Source organism: Lonchura striata, chromosome 7 (assembly GCF_050655825.1).
Source record: "Lonchura striata isolate lonStrDom1 chromosome 7, ASM5065582v1, whole genome shotgun sequence".
Taxonomy (NCBI): domain Eukaryota; kingdom Metazoa; phylum Chordata; class Aves; order Passeriformes; family Estrildidae; genus Lonchura; species Lonchura striata.
In genome coordinates, this window is record NC_140709.1 from 33,215,769 (window position 1) to 33,235,347 (window position 19,579).

The 19,579-nt window shown below is 40.2% G+C and overlaps 1 protein-coding gene across 7 annotated transcripts in view; it reads left to right on the top strand.

Moving 5' to 3' along the window:
* Window positions 1–19,579, top strand: part of DIP2A (DIP2 acetate--CoA ligase A) — a 76,210-nt gene that overhangs the window by 44,423 nt on the left and 12,208 nt on the right. For 5 of the 7 annotated variants that reach the window (XM_021532561.4, XM_021532563.4, XM_021532564.4 and 2 more), the window contains 20 exons: window positions 726–923; window positions 1,769–1,860; window positions 2,130–2,240; window positions 2,997–3,120; window positions 3,362–3,471; window positions 3,877–3,979; window positions 4,902–4,966; window positions 5,284–5,377; window positions 5,803–5,922; window positions 6,643–6,757; window positions 7,680–7,819; window positions 13,994–14,130; window positions 14,579–14,659; window positions 14,861–14,988; window positions 15,973–16,087; window positions 17,197–17,398; window positions 17,514–17,623; window positions 17,763–17,843; window positions 18,876–18,999; window positions 19,259–19,380. In XM_021532561.4, coding sequence (XP_021388236.1) covers window positions 726–923; window positions 1,769–1,860; window positions 2,130–2,240; window positions 2,997–3,120; window positions 3,362–3,471; window positions 3,877–3,979; window positions 4,902–4,966; window positions 5,284–5,377; window positions 5,803–5,922; window positions 6,643–6,757; window positions 7,680–7,819; window positions 13,994–14,130; window positions 14,579–14,659; window positions 14,861–14,988; window positions 15,973–16,087; window positions 17,197–17,398; window positions 17,514–17,623; window positions 17,763–17,843; window positions 18,876–18,999; window positions 19,259–19,380 — 2,372 coding nt within the window. The remainder of the gene's footprint in view (window positions 1–725; window positions 924–1,768; window positions 1,861–2,129; window positions 2,241–2,996; window positions 3,121–3,361; window positions 3,472–3,876; window positions 3,980–4,901; window positions 4,967–5,283; window positions 5,378–5,802; window positions 5,923–6,642; window positions 6,758–7,679; window positions 7,820–13,993; window positions 14,131–14,578; window positions 14,660–14,860; window positions 14,989–15,972; window positions 16,088–17,196; window positions 17,399–17,513; window positions 17,624–17,762; window positions 17,844–18,875; window positions 19,000–19,258; window positions 19,381–19,579) is intronic. The other 2 variants (XM_021532562.4, XM_085585382.1) reach the window with 1 other exon arrangement.

Sequence of the window (19,579 nt, forward strand, 5' to 3'; positions counted from 1 at the left end):
GTCATTATGTTATCACAAGTGAAAGATAATCTTAAACTCAACCTCATTATGACGTTTCTGAGCAGCTGCCACTAGAGTTCCCCTACTGTTGGTTTGATACTTGAAAGATAAAATGTTTTTGTTATTCTAGTCTTTTGCTTCAGATGAATTTCCATTGAAGTGCATGTAATTGTAGAAAGCATCACTTGGAACCATTAATTTTGCTGGTTGTCTACATTGAGTGTTTGTTAACTTCAACCAGGACTTTGCTAACTAAGATCGAGATACTTCACTTTCTGGAGTAGCTTGGAGCAGGATTTTAACAGAAGGCCTTTCTTTAAAAATATGTTGTTAGCCAGGCATAGTGTAATTTTTCATCCCCTGTTGAGAATCCATTGCAGCAAAAGTCAGTGTCCATATGTCACTGAAGCCATTGTTTCTGATAACCCTCCTTGACTTAAAGCAGCTTTCATTGAAATAGATGTGGAGAACAAGCTTTCCAAAACAGAAAGAAGTGGGCTAGAGATTAAAATTCTGCTTTTTCAATAATGTGGAATGAGAACTCTTGAAGTGATGGTCACTGTTTTTTGGGAAGCCAACAGATGATTGGCATAGCATCATCAGAAAGCAGAGAAGTAGTGATAGCTGTGAGGAGGAGGTGAATGGTTCAGAGAATAGCCTGTGAAGTGTAATTTACACATTTTGTGTGGATTGACAGTTGCCCTTTTACTGTGCTCTGGTTTTAGTGCAACAGCCTGACCCAAATCAACCAAAGCCTGAAGGAAACCAAGTGAATGTACTTAAAGGGGAACCCCTGGGGGTTGTGACCAACTGGCCCCCCTCACTGCTGGCTGCCCTGCAGCGCTGGGGAACCACCCAGTCCAAAGCCCCTTGTCTGACAGCGTTGGATACCACTGGGAAAGCCATTTATACCCTGACCTATGGTAGGTGTTGGAGCCAGCTGCCAGGAGGAATTAGGTGTTCATCATGAAACAATTGTTTGCCTTACTTCAGAGGGCTGCCTCTGCTTGTAACATGTGGTTGGAGATTGCTGTAGGAATGTAAATTAAAAATTCCTTGTATATGAATTCGGTGTTTTTAAAGAAGTTAAGGAAGAGAAAATGTTTATTGCAAAACATATTGGTTCTTTCCAAGTGGCTATTTGTAAATCTCTTAGAATTGTGTGGGTTTTTTCATAAAAAAACCACTAAAAATAGCCCAGTGTAAACTGGGAGGTAGAAACAGATGACTAATAATGCACTCTTCAGGTTCCCAGAGGAGACATTCCATTTTAACATCTTCTTGCACAGCTTTATAGAGAAGACTTATACCTCAGGAGCATAATCAGGATGTTAATGGTGGGAAGTGAAACTTGCCTGTATTAATGACCTAGAAGTCTTATAGTAAATTACATTTTTGGGGAAAATAACTCTGTCCTTCAGGATAGCTTACTGCAGCATTTCCTTGTATAATATGTTAGAATGTTGAACTTTATTGTTTGCATTCTCACAGAGGAAGGATGCAGGAAATATAGCTGAGCAGCTGCAGTAATTTAATTTGCAGTAGAGCTTTGAGTGTTGTTTAGAATAGCATGTTTAGTTTTACATTTAGAATTAAAAAAAAAGAAAGAAAGAGGTAAACCAAAAAGAAGCCAAGTTCTAAATTGTACTTGGACTCGGACAACTGTTCTGATACCATCATGCTTAGTGCATATGTGAGGGACTGAGATCCGCCAATTAAGTGTTACAATTTTAGTTTCTGCTTCTTAATTTTTTTTTTTATTCTTCAGGCAAGCTGTGGAGTCGAAGCTTGAAGTTAGCCTATACCCTGCTAAACAAGCTAACCACTAAGAATGAGCCCCTGCTGAAGCCTGGAGACCGGGTAGGCTGCTGTTGGAAGTGGTCCCTGTGGATGAAATAGTGAGGAACAGCTTTAGCTGAAGAAAGCCTTGTCATAAAATACCGTAATAATATATTGTGAATTAATCATTACTGTGACTTATACGTTGTCTCAATACTTAGTATTTTTCTGCCTGGTTATCTATGAACCTGGGCATTGTTGTGAAAAATTTGTTCCACAAATGAAAAAGCAGCCTCTCTATCTACCAAATGACAAAAAGAATATTTTCCTATTTTACTGTATTTTTGTAGGTAGCTCTCGTATTTCCTAATAGTGATCCAGTTATGTTTATGGTGGCATTTTATGGATGTCTCCTGGCAGAACTTATTCCTGTCCCAATAGAAGTTCCACTGACAAGAAAGGTAGGTAGATACATTCAACATTTTTATGGTTTGATAAATAAATGAAGTGTTTGTCTGTGTGTGTGTATGTCTAAGTCCTACAACCCTTACATGGGGTCCTTCAGAGCCCACTCTTCAGAAAGCATCAGGTGGACTGTTCAGTATACATTCTGTGCTTGGAATTATATCCAATATTCAGTTAAGGAAAGAGGGAAGTAATATTAAGCTAGTAATTTAAGTATTTCAGGGTATGTGATTGTAGAAATTATTTTCATTCATGATTTTCAAAAACATGTGCAGAAGTATTTATCTGAGTCTGTCAGAGAAAGGCTGTCATTTCAGCTCTGATGCTGAGTAAGGAGGCAGGCAGAGACACCATAGTTCCTGGAAACACAGGTATAATCCTACACACCTGGAGATTGTTAGGAAAGAGCTAAAAAGCTATAGGCTCTGCTCCTCAGTGTGTCAGGACTCAGAAACAGCATCAAACAAGTCTTCTGCTTTAGCAGAATTTATTAACATCCTATTGGGTTGTGGAGGGATATACAGCCATTGCTTCTGACACTGCTTTTCTTACTAGATCTGCTGCAAATCTTAGCTGGCACTAAGAAAAACTTACATTTTCTCAGTCATTTAAAGGTCTTATGGGATTGACTTTTGTTTTTTCCTGTGATATAAATTGACTTAATGTCTTCTAAACATGAAGAAGTTACAACAAACTGTCCAAAAGCTTTGTTATTTTTAATTTTGCTATTTTTTTTTTTTGTTTCTCTACAGGATGCTGGCAGTCAGCAGATTGGGTTTCTTTTGGGCAGCTGTGGAGTCACGTTAGCTTTAACCACTGATGCCTGTCAGAAAGGCCTCCCAAAAGCCCAGACTGGCGAGGTGGTGACGTTCAAAGGTGTGGGTTTGTTTTATGGGATAAAAAGCAGGTATATTCATTGTTGCTGTCAAACTTCAGTTTTTGGGTTTGCTTGCATGGTTCTTGCTGCCTTGATTGTCATGGTAGCGCTTTGTGCTGTTTCTTCCCCTCCAGCAGGGAATTTTGCTTTTGCTTGCCTCCTGTCAGTATCCCTGAATACTGGGGGGAAAGCTCTGATGTTTGGAACTGTGGTGACAGTAGCTTTTCTTTTTCTTTGAAGGCTGGCCTCGTCTCATTTGGTTTGTGATTGATGGGAAGCATCTGGCAAAACCAGCCAAGGACTGGCATCCCCAGGTCCGGGATGCCAGCGCCGAGATTGCTTATATCGAGGTGATGCAGTGTCATGTGATAACTTCTGTGGTTACTCTGTCCTAGTTTATGTGATGTTTTCTTCCTCTAAACTCTGGATATAATAAAAGAGACAGCTATAATATTTTAAACTGTGAAACAAGAATGTTTCCATCCAAGGCTGCCAGGCAGACTGTCAGATGAGTGACTGTGTGGAGTCAGGTTGAAGACTGGGGATAATCAGCAGTTTGGGATCCCCAGGACAGTTGGAGTAGAGAAACAGATTTTTTACCATATTAGTGTGTTCTGTGGACATAAATATAGTTTTTGCTAGCTTTTTGAATTAAAAAATCTGGGTTTGTTTTTGTAATATGTTTTCAATTCAGTACTGTAAATTTTCTTGGTTTTGCTCCTAATCTAATGCTTGCATACACTTTCTCTTCTCAGTACAAAACAAGTAAAGAGGGCAGCACAGTGGGCATTACTGTATCTCATGCCTCCATGCTGGCACACTGTCATGCACTGACTCAGGCATGTGGTTATTCAGAAGGTAAGTTAGATAGGTGTAACTTTAAAATGATACAGCTTTGCATCTTCAGACACTTCATGTTACATAATCATGTCTGCTGTCTCCAGAGAACTTCAGATACAGAGTAGTTGCTTCTACTGCAAAGGAAAAAACAAACTTCCTCATTCACAAAGGGTGTGAAAGAGTGTTAAGCCACCTGTGAAGATGGGGAAGAAGAAGAAGGGGATCTTCCTCTTACATAATCATGTCCCACAAAAGAACATTTTCCCAGAGATGTGAATACAATGAGAGATCTGCTTGTTTGCAGTCATTCTTCCAATGAACAGCCAAGAACTGCACTTGGTTTTGACCATCTGTATGGAGTTAATCTTTGCTACCATTTAACCAAATATTTTCCTGCATACATCCATCCTACATCAATGATAAGCAAGTTTCACCTAATCAATACAAGATATTCCTCAAAAATCAGGTTGACTCCTTGATTTAAAATATTTGATTCTTATTTGTTTTTTTTTTTAATCACATAAGATACTCAAATCCCTCAGAGAAAATATTCAAGAAAATTTGGTAGAGCCATGGTGATATTTCTTACTGGATATAATTCTTTCAAATAAAAATTAATTTTTTCAGTTTAGCTGAAGAATTTTGCTTCAAGACTAACTTTTCAGTCAGCAAACTTCATTGGCAGATGGAAAGGGTATTATAATTAATCAAGGTGTTAAATACCTTGTAATATTGCAGTCTAGTCATCATAATTCAAAGATGATTGCAATAAGTAAAACAAGCCACTTGGACCTTAAGCGGCCTGTTTGTTATAGGCAACAGAGCTTTGGTTTCTTAGCAGTCATGGAAGGTTCAGAGTTGCTTGAACAAATATTTGTAGTTCTTACGTATTTTTATAAATATGCTATTTAAATCTGATTTTTTTTCCCTTTGCTTTCAGCTGAAACACTAACAAATGTCTTGGATTTCAAAAGAGAGGCTGGCCTTTGGCATGGAGTGTTAACGGTGAGTGTTGCAAGAAAGGCAAAAATGCAGGAATCTGCTTCTTTCATTTCTAATGTATTGGTATCAGAATGAGGCTATAAATTCATCATTTCTCTCAAATGGATTTTATTTCAGGATTTATATTTTTCAGAATAAACTGTTGCTTCTTCCGTACCTTGTGTAGCATATTTTTTCAGAACATACACATAGTTCTCACTACCAGTTAACTGTAAGAGTTATGCTGTACTGTGATGATGGGGGGGGTTATTTAAGCATTGTTACATGTTCTATATTTTTTAAGCCACTTGGAAGTTTATTTTTGAATCTCTTTCTTGTAGAGCGTTATGAACAGGATGCATGTCATCAGTATTCCCTATGCATTAATGAAGGTTAATCCACTTTCCTGGATACAGAAAGTCTGCTCATACAAAGGTACCCTAAAGGTTGTTTTATTTCACCCATGTCTTTTTGGGTTATTGAAAGCAAATTAAATTGTTTGTGCAAAATGTATTTGTATCACACTAAATACTGCATTTCAGTATTCTGTGTGCTCATAGTTTCACTTATGAGTGATGTTGATGCTTCTTCTGAGAGACCTTTAATAAGCTGTTTCTAGTATTTGAATTATAGCAGACATTCAAATCCTGTGATCAAGTCCATCTGGAGACATTGACTATAACTACATGTTATAGTAGTTGAATATTTGGCATTTGTATTTGTTTCCTATGTTTGTAGTGCTATACATTTTGTGTGTTGTTTCATAAATTTGTATAAATACACAAGAATACTTACATAATTGTATAATTGGTCTTTATTTAGTTCTGCACATTCAGCATAATTATTGTTTTGACTTGCAGCCCGTGTAGCAGTAGTAAAATCCCGTGATATGCACTGGTCACTTTTGGCTCAGAGGGATCAGAGAGATGTCAGCCTGAGCTCTTTACGGATGTTAATAGTGGCAGATGGAGCCAATCCCTGTGAGTATGGATGTGTTTCATGAGTGTCAGTCTTGCCAAGATTCTCTTTCTTGTAAGCTCTGTGTCAGAGCTATTGCTTGGGGAGTTAAGCAGTTTGTTCTGTAGTAAAACACTATTTGTGTGCCAGTGATGCTGCTGCTTTTTCATTGCTGTTTGCACTTCTTGGCTATATTTACCAGTGTAAATTTGTTTTGTGAACTTTGTGGTTTCATTAGTGCTATACTCTTCTGTGAATTGACTTGAACTGATATCTGCAAGATATAAATATAGATATAATCCATTTTGGACCAAGTGCTAGAGGCCTGGTAGAACTGTAAACTTATGTCAGAAGCATTTGATATTTAAGTGCTGTGACCTTTGTAAGAAACAATCAGATAGTAGCTGTACAAGAGGTTGGCATGAAGCTACCCTTAGTGACAAAGTATTATTCTGATCTCTGAAGGACTTTCCAGGATACTGAGTGCTACTGAGTGCTGCCAGAGGAGGAGTACGCAGTTGGGAGTTTCATTCAATGTTATTGTTAGTCACTAGGAGTTCTTCCAAATCTACTCTCTTACAATGAACTGCCTTTTGGACAGTTTGAAAGAATATTTGGTTTGTACGTGAACACAACAGTGTTCATCTAACTGAGCTGAGAGTGAGCACAGACTTTAAATTGCTGCACCTCAAGCTTTCCTGCTCTTAGAAAAATGTTTCTGATTATGTGATGGTTCTTTCCAGGGTCAATATCTTCCTGTGACGCATTCCTGAATGTATTTCAATCCAGAGGTTTGAGACCAGAAGTAATCTGTCCCTGTGCTAGTTCTTCAGAGGCACTAACTGTTGCTATTCGCAGGTAATTCCCTTTTTTCTGAGAAGTGAAATGAAGCTTTTCTTGACTACTGAAATGTGTCATAGAATCGCAGAATGCTTTGGGTTGGAAGGAGTTCAAACCCCCTGCCACGGGCAGAGACACCTTCCACTACACTAGGCTGCTCCAAACCCCATCCAACCTGGCCTTAAACACTTCCAGAGATGGGGAATCCCATGTTAAGGTGATAATCAGAAAATACCATAACACACATAGAGATTCCCAAAGACCTAGGCAGAAGGAAATATGAAGCTCACAGGGGTCTCCTTCACTAAAGGATGGGTGACTTTTGTTTATTTTCTTTTAAAAGTTTAGTATTTTCTAAGAATAGTCAAGCAGGAGGTTTTTTTTCATGCTTTGGGAAAGTGACATATCTTCCTCACTGAAGTTATTGAAGGGCCTTTTAAAATGCCCCCAAAATAAGACTTACTCATTTGGGAGGAGGATGATGGTGAATCCTCCATTAATTGCTTATGTACAATGATTTGTAAACAGGGGCCAAAAATTAAAAAAAAAAAAAAAAAACTGTAGATGGTCTGAGAAATACCATTGGATTTCTGGAGATAGCAAGGGATGTTCTGAGAAAAATAAATACTTTAATTATTAATAGACATATGGATGGGATATGCTGGGATTTTTTGATAGCAGTTCTGGTCAAAATGTGCCTTTTCAGAAAGTCAACTTCAAGAAAACTTGAAACAAAAAACTGCGAAGTTTTGGAGAGTTTTGTTTTAGCTCTTTCTTCATTCAGTTACTGTAAAAGTCTTGAACTCTTGTTTGTTCAAAGTGAGAAACCATTCTTTTTCTTAACCTTACCAAGCCTTAGAAACCAGCAGAATGATTTTAGTGACCCTCTCACTAGTACTGATCTGTTGATTCATATCTAACTGGACTTTCTGTCTTCCAGACCTTCTGAACTGGGTGGCCCCCCTCCAGGAAAAGCAGTGTTATCCATGAATTGTCTGAGTTTCGGCGTGATCAGAGTGGATACAGAGGAGAAGTTGTCAGTGTTAACTGTGCAGGATGTTGGGCAGATCATGCCTGGAGGTAGGAAAGCATTTTATGTAGGTTTCAGCATATTACAAATAAATTATCTTTACTATTACACTTGTGTGCATGGAATAAATAAAAATATTAAATACCTTTAAGGTAAAATGAGTTATGTTTTGATATATTACCTAAACACATGATGGATTATAGATTAATGCACAATAAAACTGAATGACCGTAGATTTTGGTGTGGGCAAATGCTTTTGGCTTGTTGCAGAATTGTTTTTGGAGTGAAATGGAGTGGAGTGGAGTAGAATAGAATATTTCAGTTGAAAGGGACCTCATCTCAGACCCTGCAGAAGTGATGAAACAACTAATTCTGGAAACTATTTTCTCCTGCCCATGGAGAACAAGAACATGATCAGGAGTAACCTGAATTAACCTATTTCCTAATGGTATCTGTTTGCAACACTGTGGTTCCTGAGCTAGGTAGGGCTGGGTATTGTTTGTCAGCCCATTAATTGAAGTAAAGAGACTTGCTGTCTCATCCTTGTTGTTCTCACTTGAGATCTGGCTGCATTTGGAGAGGAGAATACTCTGAAGAAGGTTAGTAAAGGTAAGGTGCCAAACCAGACCTCAGACTGTCAGCAGTGGGATGAAGGACTGGACACTTGGTGCCATCTACTCCAGCTTTTAGGCTGGCAGTTCCATGGTACTGTCTGTATTACTAGCTTCAGACCCTGTCCTGATCTGCTCTGGTGTGCTTGGAGAAGATGAAATACAGATTTTTTTTGAATTCTCCTCACTCCTCAAGTTTATTGTGTAGTTACCAAAGAACCTGATTGATTCTGGTCATGCCCTTGGCACTTTTGGCTTTGCTATTCTTGGTCTCCTTATGAACTTCCTGTCTTGCAGAGCTGTGGTTCTAAAGCCCTGCTCTCTGTAGAGCATTTACTCAAGGCAAAGATAAAGTGGAGACTCAACTTGTGTGATTTCGGTAACAACCTGTTCTTTGTACACCAAAGCCCCTGATACAAATAAGAGGAGGTAGACAGCTTCCCACTCTGCTGGTGAGAATTTCAGCCATTGTGTGCAAGTCTCATGGTGTTGTTTAATTTTCCTTATTATCCCCAGAAGCCTTTTGCCACCCCTGAAGTCAGTGGTTCAGTTGTTGTTATTGAACTTAAATTCAGTAGAGCTTCCTTTTGCTGATGACTGAGCAGAAGCTCTGCACTTCATGCCAAAACGAAGCAGAGAAGTCACTTGGTTGTTGTGTAGCTTCTCTCAAGTTTTTGTTTTGTATTAAGACCATTTGAAGTTGTTTTGAAAGTCTATAATAAATTCCAAGAATGGCAGTAGTAACTTCAGCCTCACAGTTGGACTTGATCTAAAAGATCTTTTCCAACCTAATCAATTCTCTGATTCTAGGACTGGCATCAGTGTCTCAAAAAAATAGTGATTTTTCTGCTTTGACTAGAATACAGGTGGCATGTACTGCTACTACTGTCTGATTGGGGTGTCCACACTACTGCTGTCCCCTTGAAACCTCACTGAAATTCACCTATGCTCCTAATATTTTCCTTGGATGGTAGGTTAGACACAGGGTCATGAAGGAAGCTAGTTTGCCCTTCAAGTAGTCATGAATCCTTTGGTGTACTTACTGAGCTTAAACTCAATATTGCTGCTGTTCAAAAAATGATGCAGGATCAATTTAAATCTTTCTTTAGATCAGTTTATCTCATGTGGCTCCACTTCTATGGCCCCCCTGCTACCAAAAACTAGGCCATGCAAAACCAACACAGGGATGCTCCTGGCTTTGCTGTAGGCTTGATCTCACAGCAAATTGTGCTTGACTACACTAAGGTACAGAGCTGCCTGCAGTTACTCTTCATATTCAATTGCTGGAGCTGTAAGTCCCCTGAGTTAATTTTCTACAGAGCATCTGGTCAGTGGCAGGTTCAAGTCTGCCTTAGGATGTTGGAAAAGTTCCCTGTGTACTTATGGCTAAGTAATTTCACCTCATTATGAGTTGTCAAAAAATACATCTCTGTCATGGTGAAATGCCTGATTGAGCAGTCAGAGGGATCTGTGAAAAAACCCTTCTCCTTTGTCAGAATTCCTTGGAGCATTGTCTGGCAAATCTGGGGGACCCTTGTGGGTTAGGGGGTCATTGGCAGGCAGTGATAACTACCATAACTTTCTGCATGAGTGAGAAGTGTCAAGTGACTTGTCTGACTGTGTGAGGGGAGAACAGTTAAATGTGTCCTATTAAGTGCCTCAGAATGATATGACTTGTAATTGATGGCTGTTGCTATTTAAAAATACAGTAGTAAGTGGTAAAACTACTTGTAGGTTAAGCAGAATTTGGGCAAATTAATTCATTAACTCCTTTAAAACTCTGACTAGCATTGAGCTGTCAGAATCTGGGCCAGATTTACTTCAAATTATCCACATATTAAGAATTCCAGCAGAAATTTCTCTGTACATTCCTTAAGTCAGAATATGCATTATAGATTTCATTATAAGGGATAATTGATAACTTTTGTCTCTTAAAAAATCCTCTGGAGTTCAAAGGAAGTCAGAAGACTAGCAGCTACTTACAGGGGTGTGTTAAATGAACAAAATTAAAGACTTAAGTAAATTAATGTCTTAGTTTCAAATGAGTCTGCATGTACATTCTAACAGTGGAGATACTTGGGCCTTACTTGGTAAGATTTATGCTTTCTCTTGTCTAGTATTCATGGAAGGTGTGCCCTTGTCCATTCTGGCTTGGTGTTTGGCATACAGGAGAGAGCATACCACCACCTGTTCACTGCCCCTCTACTGGCTGATGAGTCCTGCTTTTGGTTTTGTATTTCTTTCTGAAGGTTTTGTTCCATCTTCTGATCCCCACTGAACTTGGGAGTCTGCCCTAGCCTTTCAAATACTTCATGACATAGGAGCTCACATTCCTGAATTTCATTTGGAAGTGGTCAAGCCAAATGGTTTTGATCTCGTGATCTGTGGATATCTGGCGTGCTTTATTCAGGAACTGTCTGGTTAAAAGGCCACAGATAAAATGTCCACTTGCACCCTCCTTTTCTTCAGATCTTGCTTTTTTTCCTGAGATGCTGAGCCCACCTGCTCAGGGGATCCTACTCAACAGAGCCCTCAGCACCAGGGTCATGGCACATGTCACTGCTGTTTAACCCATAGACCATTCTTGATGCCACATTCCCTTCATGTTCATTATCTACCATGAATGGCTATCACAAGACCCTCAAAGGAAGTGCCTCCATCCACAGAGAAATCTTCTCCTCAAAGATAGCATGGGAATTCTTAAGAAAAAATCTGATATGCATTCCCATGGAATCCTGTTCTGGAGGAATGATGTTTTACCCCACCTGTTGACCACCCTGGGCTATTTTGCATAGTTTCTGTCTGGGTCTGGGCATTGCTAAACTTGGCTTCTCACAACATTCAGTATATTTTTCAAATTGAACTGATAAAGATGGTAGGGAAAGCATCAGACCTCTTTTCTTCTGCCCATTCTCAGCCTCCACCTTTCACATCAACTGGAATGTGATTTCCATGTTACCTATCATCTTGGAAGTATATTATACCTTAAGTTTGAGCCTGGATACGTTGTTTAGTGGGTATGTTAGCTGCAGTTGTCTCCCTTCTACTTCCCAGCTAATCCTTTCCATTCTTTCACTGGGATCCTTCTCGTGTTCTTTCTTTGACAAGAGCTAACACTCTTAAATCTGAAAGGTATAAATCCCTATAGCCTCTAATCATACAAAGGCTAGTTCCTAGAAACAGTGCTGCTGCTGCAGCTACTTTGTTCCACTCAAGCAGAAAACTTCAGTTTGGCATCAGATCTTGGGCTTCTGCAAGATCTTCTGCAAGGAACAGAATCATGTTCTGGATTGTGGCTGCATTCAATGTCTTTTCTGGAAATGTAGGGACATGGTTCCAATTTCCTAAATGTTGAGATGCTCACATTGTTTCCAGCCCATGGATGTCTTGTATTTCATCGTTTCCTCTGTCCATGTCTGAGCAAACATTTGCCCAGGTTCTGGTAGTTAACACAATGCATCTTCACTGCAGAGGGATCTGCTTCTTTTACCTTAGCGGAAAGAGTTGTTACAGAACAACTTGGTGAAGCTTTAAGTTTTTTTCCTTAGATTGTGGGTTAACAGCACTTCTTTTCCACTTAGCCCTTTGAATTTAATCATATCCATCAGATCTGTGTTCCTTGGGGCTTTAGTCTGCCACACAGGGGCACAACAGTGACTGCAGAACAACTTCTCTTGGAGACCTGCGCCAGTGTGCACTTGGGATGAGATGTTATCTTCCAGTTTAAATGTTACATTTTGGATGCTCATGAATCACCTCCAGAGTCTAGATTTGTGTTCATCCTTACCTAGGAAGTTGGCTTTCTTTATGCCTATTGCCCTTTCCAGGGGAGCAGGAAGAGATTCAGGTCTGCATTTGATACCTTATATGCTGTTTTTCTCAAGGATGAGGTTTCTCTGGAAACCTTGGAAATACCTTCCACAGTGATTCTAGGGGCATTTCATCCTGGAATTTTAGTATTTTTCCTAAGGCTTCATGCTTCTAGAAGAGAAGTTCTTCCTAAAGATGTAATGCAAGGGTGACCATTGTATATGGATCCACTATGACATGCTGGAAAGGGAACAAGAGAGCACTTCCTGACCCTCATCAGAACCTTTCTTCACAGCCTTCTGCTGTACAGGCCCCTGGAATTCTTCTTGCATTCCTGCTGTGCTAGTCTTGAAACATCCAGAGCTGAATCCAGTCTTTGGTAGGGCATCAGCACCGTCCTTTGCACAGCAGGATTCTCATCTCCTGCCAGGATACTCCTTGGCAGGCTTGACTGCTGTGAGTCACCATCTGTCAGAATGTACATGTGGACTCATTTGAAGAAAGCAAGCTTTCTTAGCAGGAATTTGTGTTCTTCGTGACGTGTAGTCCACATGTACATTCCTGTCCCATCTGCTTTTCCCTTCTCTTTAATTCTTTTTCAGATGCAATGCTGTTGAGAGAGACTGAAATGGTGGTAGATGCACTCTCTTGTATGTCACACATGAAGCAGGAAAAGGAGGAGAAGCAAGAGTAGAGGCTCCACAGATACTGCAGAAGGGCAGCCTTGCAGTATAACCTGGCAGGACAGAACTGTGCCTGCTGTTAGAATGTACCTGTAGACTACCTGTATCATACATTGGTTACTGGTAAGTATTTTTTTTTTACTTGATCAGGGCGATAGGGTTGTCCTTTGGCTTCATGGATGGAGCATCATTTAGGGACTGCAGGCTGATCCATTGTTTTTTCTATGTTTTTGAATGCAGTGAGGGCTGTACATTTGTTAATGCCCACAAACTGTGCTTTCTCCAGTTACTAGCACTTCTCTTTGCATCATTGTTCAAGTGTTACATACAGAGTTCTGATGTTTGCTCAAGTTATTTCCTGTAGTAATAAACTATTTCATCAGTTCCAATTTGCCACTGAGTTTTGTTTTTTCCTCCTAAATTGCAAAATGTGGGGTTTTGCATGACTGATAGTTCATACTATAGGTTTTAATTCCAGACATCTAATTCACACATAAAATACCCAGAAGCTGTACCAGAATTTGAATAGCATTTCTTTACTTTTGGTTACCCAAGGTTATCATTGCATGATTCCAAAAAATTACTAACTGATAGTTGTTCTGATAGGTAACTTTTATGAAACCAAGATAATTTAAAGGTTGATCTATTAGTAGGGTGGATAATGGTCTCTCACCTTTTCAGACCTAGGATGTTGGCAATTGGAAGACTTCTCTCAGGTTTGAAAATACACCCACAGATCTATCTCACCAGTACTCCTTAGTCCATGCAGGCAGCAGAATTGGCTTTGCCATGTTTATTTTGTATTGCCCTGGGTAGATTTATTGATTTCTTTCTTGATCTTGAGTCTAACACTCAGTTCATTGTGCCTTGGATTCAGCTGCAGCTGATGTGGAGGCTGTGAAGTGCTGTAAGAAAAAAGCACTGCATTTGTGAACTTAATCTTGGAGAACAGATTGCACAGGCTGTCAAGAAGCTAAAGTGAGCTCTCTTACATGCTGTGTTTTTGCTGTAGCTGATGAATAATTGATACTAAAATCTTTATCTGTCAGTGGCAGAGCACCACATGTGTCAGCTGCTGGAGCAGACTAACACTGTGATTCTGTGTTCTTGCTCTCTGCAGCCAGCATGTGTGTTGTAAAGGTGGATGGGACTCCTTATCTGTGTAAAGCTGATGAGGTTGGAGAAATATGTGTGAATTCAGGAGCAACTGGGACAGCATATTTTGGCCTCCTTGGAATCACCAAGAATGTATTTGAGGTTTGGATTTATTTTTAATTATTGTATTTCTAGTATTCCTTCTTGTAAATAGGCTTATTTTTTCCTTAAAGGCCTTGTGTGTGTCTGTGTGTGTTTTATTGTTTGATTTTTTAGTTAGTTAGAAAAAAGCCCTGTTCAGGTACATTTTGCTTCATTCATAGAATCATTACAAGACATTCTGTCTCTTACAACCAAAAATACCAATTCTTATCTGCAGTCAGTCAGCTGCTTCTGTATTCCACAGTCCAGTGTAGTGCCTGTGTGAGCATTTAAATTTATCTTAGCTCTAAATTAACACAGTGGTCTTATGTGTAGTTACCCGAAGGCATTTCAATCTTTTTGCCCATATTTTTCCTTGCAGTGTACCCCATTTCATGTATTCTGGCAGTAAAGGAGTGAAAATCCTTGTCAGTCCAGTGAGTGTCTGAATCCTTCTGTGTTCTTCCAGGCCATCCCAGTGACGGCAGCTGGCATGCCTGTATCAGACCAGCCCTTCACAAGAACAGGATTGCTTGGCTTTGTGGGTCCTGTAAGTGTGAACAAGCCCTCAGGGCCCTTCTTTGTCCTGACTCCCAACTCTCAAGTGACAGCCCTGAATTCAGCAGGACTTCGGGCAGGTCAGGGCACTGACCTCCTGTAGACTTGAGAGTTCTGTTGGCTTGAGTCAGGCTTGTATTGCCAGGCGTGAGGAGGTTTTCCTGCTCTGTTTCTAATCCTTCCTTCCTTTCAGGACTATTTGGTGTTTGTGGTGGGGAAATTGGATGGCCTGATGACAGTGAGTGGCCGCAGGCACAATGCAGATGACGTGGTAGCCACCGCGCTGGCCGTTGAACCCATGAAGTTTGTCTATCGGGGAAGGTGAGTGCGTTAAAAACTTCAACACTGCTGGTTGGGCTTTGTTGCTCCTTTTTCAACCCACAGTCATCAAGTGACACAGTACACACAGGAGCAATGCATGTGAACTTTTTCGTGTGTGTTTTTTAGGAAAGTTAGTAATGGGTTGTGAATTTGGTTGTTCCTGCTAACTTGAAAGGTAAATATTGACCCTGCTTCATGCATAATAGATTTTAAATTACTTTCACACAGTATAAAGGTAGATCTTAAAGTGTCTAAAACTTAAAAGTGTCTAAAACTCAAAACTTCTCGTAAGGCTCTCAAAATAAATTCCTGTGCTGGATGTAAAACACTTCTATCTCTTGAGCCTTTTGGGTGGCTGAGGGAGGAACTGTGCAGCCTGTTCTCAAGACCAAACCAGCTGCTGAAGGACCCTCAGAGATAATGTGTTGTATCACCAGCCTGAGTGCTCTTCAGTGGTCCATGGCTCAATGTCCAGATGGAGATCAAAGACAAGTGAAGTCTCTTGGTTTAGACTGGGACCAGTCCACTGAGGCATTATTAATATTTTATCCTAGAAGAGAAAAGCCTAAAACTAAGGTAATTCCCCAATGGGGATTAAGTATTTTTCAGTGCAAGCATCTGGTGGTCAGTAATTTGGCATAATTGTCTTCCAGAAGGGACATTGTATATAGGGGCTGCAAGTCTAGTGTGCAGTCTAGTGTGTGGAGTTCTGTAGGCAAGGTTTGCACAGCCTCTACATGTATGGAACTTGCCTGTCAGACACGTGCTACATGGGTGACTCAAATCCACCTGACCCCCAGCAGAAGGCTGGGAGCCCACATGTGTTCTAAATTTTTCTGTGATTTTTGTGATGATCTGGCATGAATAATGCTTGTGTGTGTGAAACAGTGCCATGAGAGGTTGCAGCCATTCCCATGTGATGATAAGCCATGCTCTGCTCACCCTGTGTTGCATCCTATCATTCTTCTGTCCTTTGTGTTTTAGGATAGCAGTGTTTTCTGTGCCCGTTTTGCATGATGATCGGATAGTGCTTGTGGCAGAGCAACGCCCTGACGCCTCAGAGGAGGATAGTTTTCAGTGGATGAGCAGGGTTCTACAGGTAGTCAGTCTGTCCTTTTCTCTTTCCAGGTGAATAAGGCTGATGCATGAAATGAGAATATTAGAGCTTTTTTTTTTTTCTTCCATAAGCAAAACCTATCATTGTAACCACAGAGAGCTGTACTAAGATAATTTTTTTCAGGGTTGAGAATTAAAAAAATTTTGTAAAAAGTAAGACTTTTTCTTAAAATGCTTTTTTAACTTTCTACTACTAGGATTCTCAATGTCCTAAGGCTGATGGATTTTGTTGGGTTAATCTTCTGATTTCATACTAAAAGTTACCTGTGAAAATATTCACAAGTATCAGAACAGCCCCAAAAGCTTTTTTATCACTAACAACCTTATTCTAGATCTGCAACGAGAAGTATTAAAAACTTATTCCCTTAATTATTTTACTGTATTTTATTGGGGATGAAGGACAGGAGGAAGGGGAACTGTGGTAGACCTGCATTTGCAGATTTTAGAATTAATCAGTTCTCAGGAAATGAAAAAGGAGACATCAATTATGGAAGACTCTGGGGGCAACTGAAGGGAAGGATCCAGAGAACAACATAAAGGAAGTTTGGTCTTAAGAGTAAGGCAGTTGGATAATAATGGTTTATGTCTAATTTCAGCTTTCTTATCTTTTTGGAGAGAATATCTGGTATTGGGAGAAACCATTTTTGTTTCTCTTTTTCAAAGTGTCATAGCTAAAAGAGACACTTAAGAATTAGGCAGCAAAGATGCTTCCCTCCTAAATTTTGTGAGTTTTGTGTTCTACTGCGCTTTTGTGATTGTGCCATACATGCTAAATTTGCTGTGATATAACTTTGGCTTTTGAAAATCTCTGCACTTTTTGCCCACTTTTAAGAGACTTTCCTAATCCCTGATGTGCAGGTGGCATCCCCTTGGTAGAGGGCACAAGCAAAGTCCTGGGTCTGCTCCTGCTCCCATTGAAGTCATGGCACAGCTTCTATGAGTTCAGTGAGTGCAGAATTGGACCCTTTATTTGCAAATTGTGGTGCAAGTAAAAATTTTCATGTTATAAATTAATTGAATTCAAATTCTTGCTCTAGCTATATCCCAGTTGATAATGTGAAATGTTTGTCTGTTTTTTTAATTTCTGTGAAGGCAATTGATAGCATTCACCAAGTGGGTGTGTACTGCCTTGCCTTGGTGCCAGCCAACACTTTGCCAAAGGCTCCGCTCGGAGGAATTCATATTTCAGAAACGAAGCAGCGCTTCTTGGAGGGTGCTCTGCATCCTTGTAACGTCTTGATGTGTCCCCACACCTGTGTCACCAACCTGCCCAAGCCTCGGCAGAAACAGCCAGGTGAGGACACCAGAGTGTGTTATATACCTATGTTATACAGGGCACCTGCAGGCTGAATTGTTGCTTGTTCCCTAGGTTGTTTTCCTCATTTTGCACTGTTCTTTTCAAAATGCAGATGTTGGTCCTGCGTCAATGATTGTAGGAAACCTCGTAGCTGGCAAGAGGATTGCACAAGCCTCGGGGAGAGATGTCAGCCAGCTGGAGGACAATGACCAGGCAAGAAAGGTGACACTGGGGTCCTGGTATCATTAAATATTTGAATTAGCTTATTCAGAATGAGAGAAGATCAGGTATGATATTCTGCTGAAAATATACCTGAGGCACTTTGAGTGAATTTGAGTATCTCCTTTTTCTTGCCTTTCAGTTCCTGTATTTAGCAGATGTTCTTCAGTGGCGAGCTCAGACAACTCCAGATCATCCACTCTTCCTTCTGTTGAATTCCAAGGTAAGATGCACTTTAGGTCATACTTGGAGATTAAGACCAAAATAAAAGACTATTCAATTCTAAGAAAATTCCTTCTAGAAGTCTTTTCCTGAAATGCTGCAGATTATTTTAATGAAGCAGACAAAAATTGCTAGTTAGTAAGCAGCATAAATTTTTCCACTGGAATTTTATGTCATATGTTTTATTCCACTTTGGGAATTTCAGTATACATTCTGCCTAGCTTTAAACATTGCAGTAATTGCATTTCCTGCCAGAACACAACTTTTGTCATATTAATGGAAGCCATGATTCTGTCTTCGTTCCTGAGCATGAGTGTTAGCTGTAAGTCAGAAATGGAGGATTTCCTGATAAGAAGATCGGGAGCCTAAGTAGAGAAGAGCCCTTGTGACAGCTTTGGAGTCAAATTTTCCAGGAACATTGTCACATCCTGCAGGGAATACTGATGCCTTGCCCTAGGCAGAGGGCAAGGCTCTGGCCTCAAAAAGGATGGCACATAGAGTGACAGAAAGAGCTCAGGGACAAATTGGATCTGCTTTGTGCTGTGCTGTTCTGCACACAGGAGGCTTCCAGAAAGTCCTGCAGCAGTCATTGAGAAGTGAAGGATTTGTAAGGTCTCATTCAGAAGGGCAAAAGAGTTTAGGATGTAGTTGGAACTTTTTAACTTCTTTTGATACTGTACTTTTAACAGAAGAAATCGTTTCAACATTGTTATTGTCAAAATGGTTTATTCTCTCAAAGTAAAGGAGATTTTGAGGGAGGTTTCCTAGTGTGAAATAACCCTTTCCCAGGTCACTTTGTTCAGGCAGGTTTTACCCTTGACACAGAGATTCTGCAAAAGGAAACACAAAATTTGGGCACAGTTACCTGTTGGTGAACACCTGTCTTAAATAGCTGGGTCTAATGAGCTACCGTGCTATATGTTGGTGTGTTCACATGTCTCCAGGAGAAACCATTTTTGTTTCATGTCAATATCCAAGTCGCTGACCTGCTGCTGTTCTATAAGGTTTCTGCTGTCACTTGTGTCCTGTGCAGGGTACTGTAGCCAGCACTGCCTCGTGCATCCAGCTGCACAAGAGGGCAGAGAGAGTGGCAGTTGCACTGATGGAGAAGGGACGGCTGAACGTTGGTGACCACGTGGCCCTGGTTTACCCTCCAGGTAAAGGAACACAGACAGCAAAACCCACAATGACACAGCACAAGAAAATAAATTCTATCCATTAATTGGATTGGAATAATTTTTGCTAGCTCTTAAATGCAAAACATTTTAAACTGGGTGTGGAACAGCCTGTTGATTTGAACGGACACTTGTAACAAATCTTTGCATCTTAACACATATCAGTGTTTTGATTTTTGTGAAAGAGTTCAACCTATTGATTTGATAAAAATGGCTTTAATTCCACAAATATCCTTTCCAGGGGTAGACCTGATAGCAACTTTCTATGGCTGTTTGTACGCTGGCTGTGTTCCCATCACTGTCCGCCCGCCTCATCCACAGAACCTTGCTACCACTCTGCCCACTGTCAAAATGATTGTAGAGGTAGGTATGAGACATTCCTCTCCTCGTGCTTTTGGGGAGTGGTGAATGGTTGATGCAGCCCGATAATTGTTTTGCCACAGTCAGTGTAAAATAAGCTAGAAAATAAATATTCAGTGTGCTGTGGCTGAATCAGTAATGACTTCTTCAGAAACTCATTTTAAATGGTCTTTTATTGTTGTGATTTATTTTGCTTTGTTTC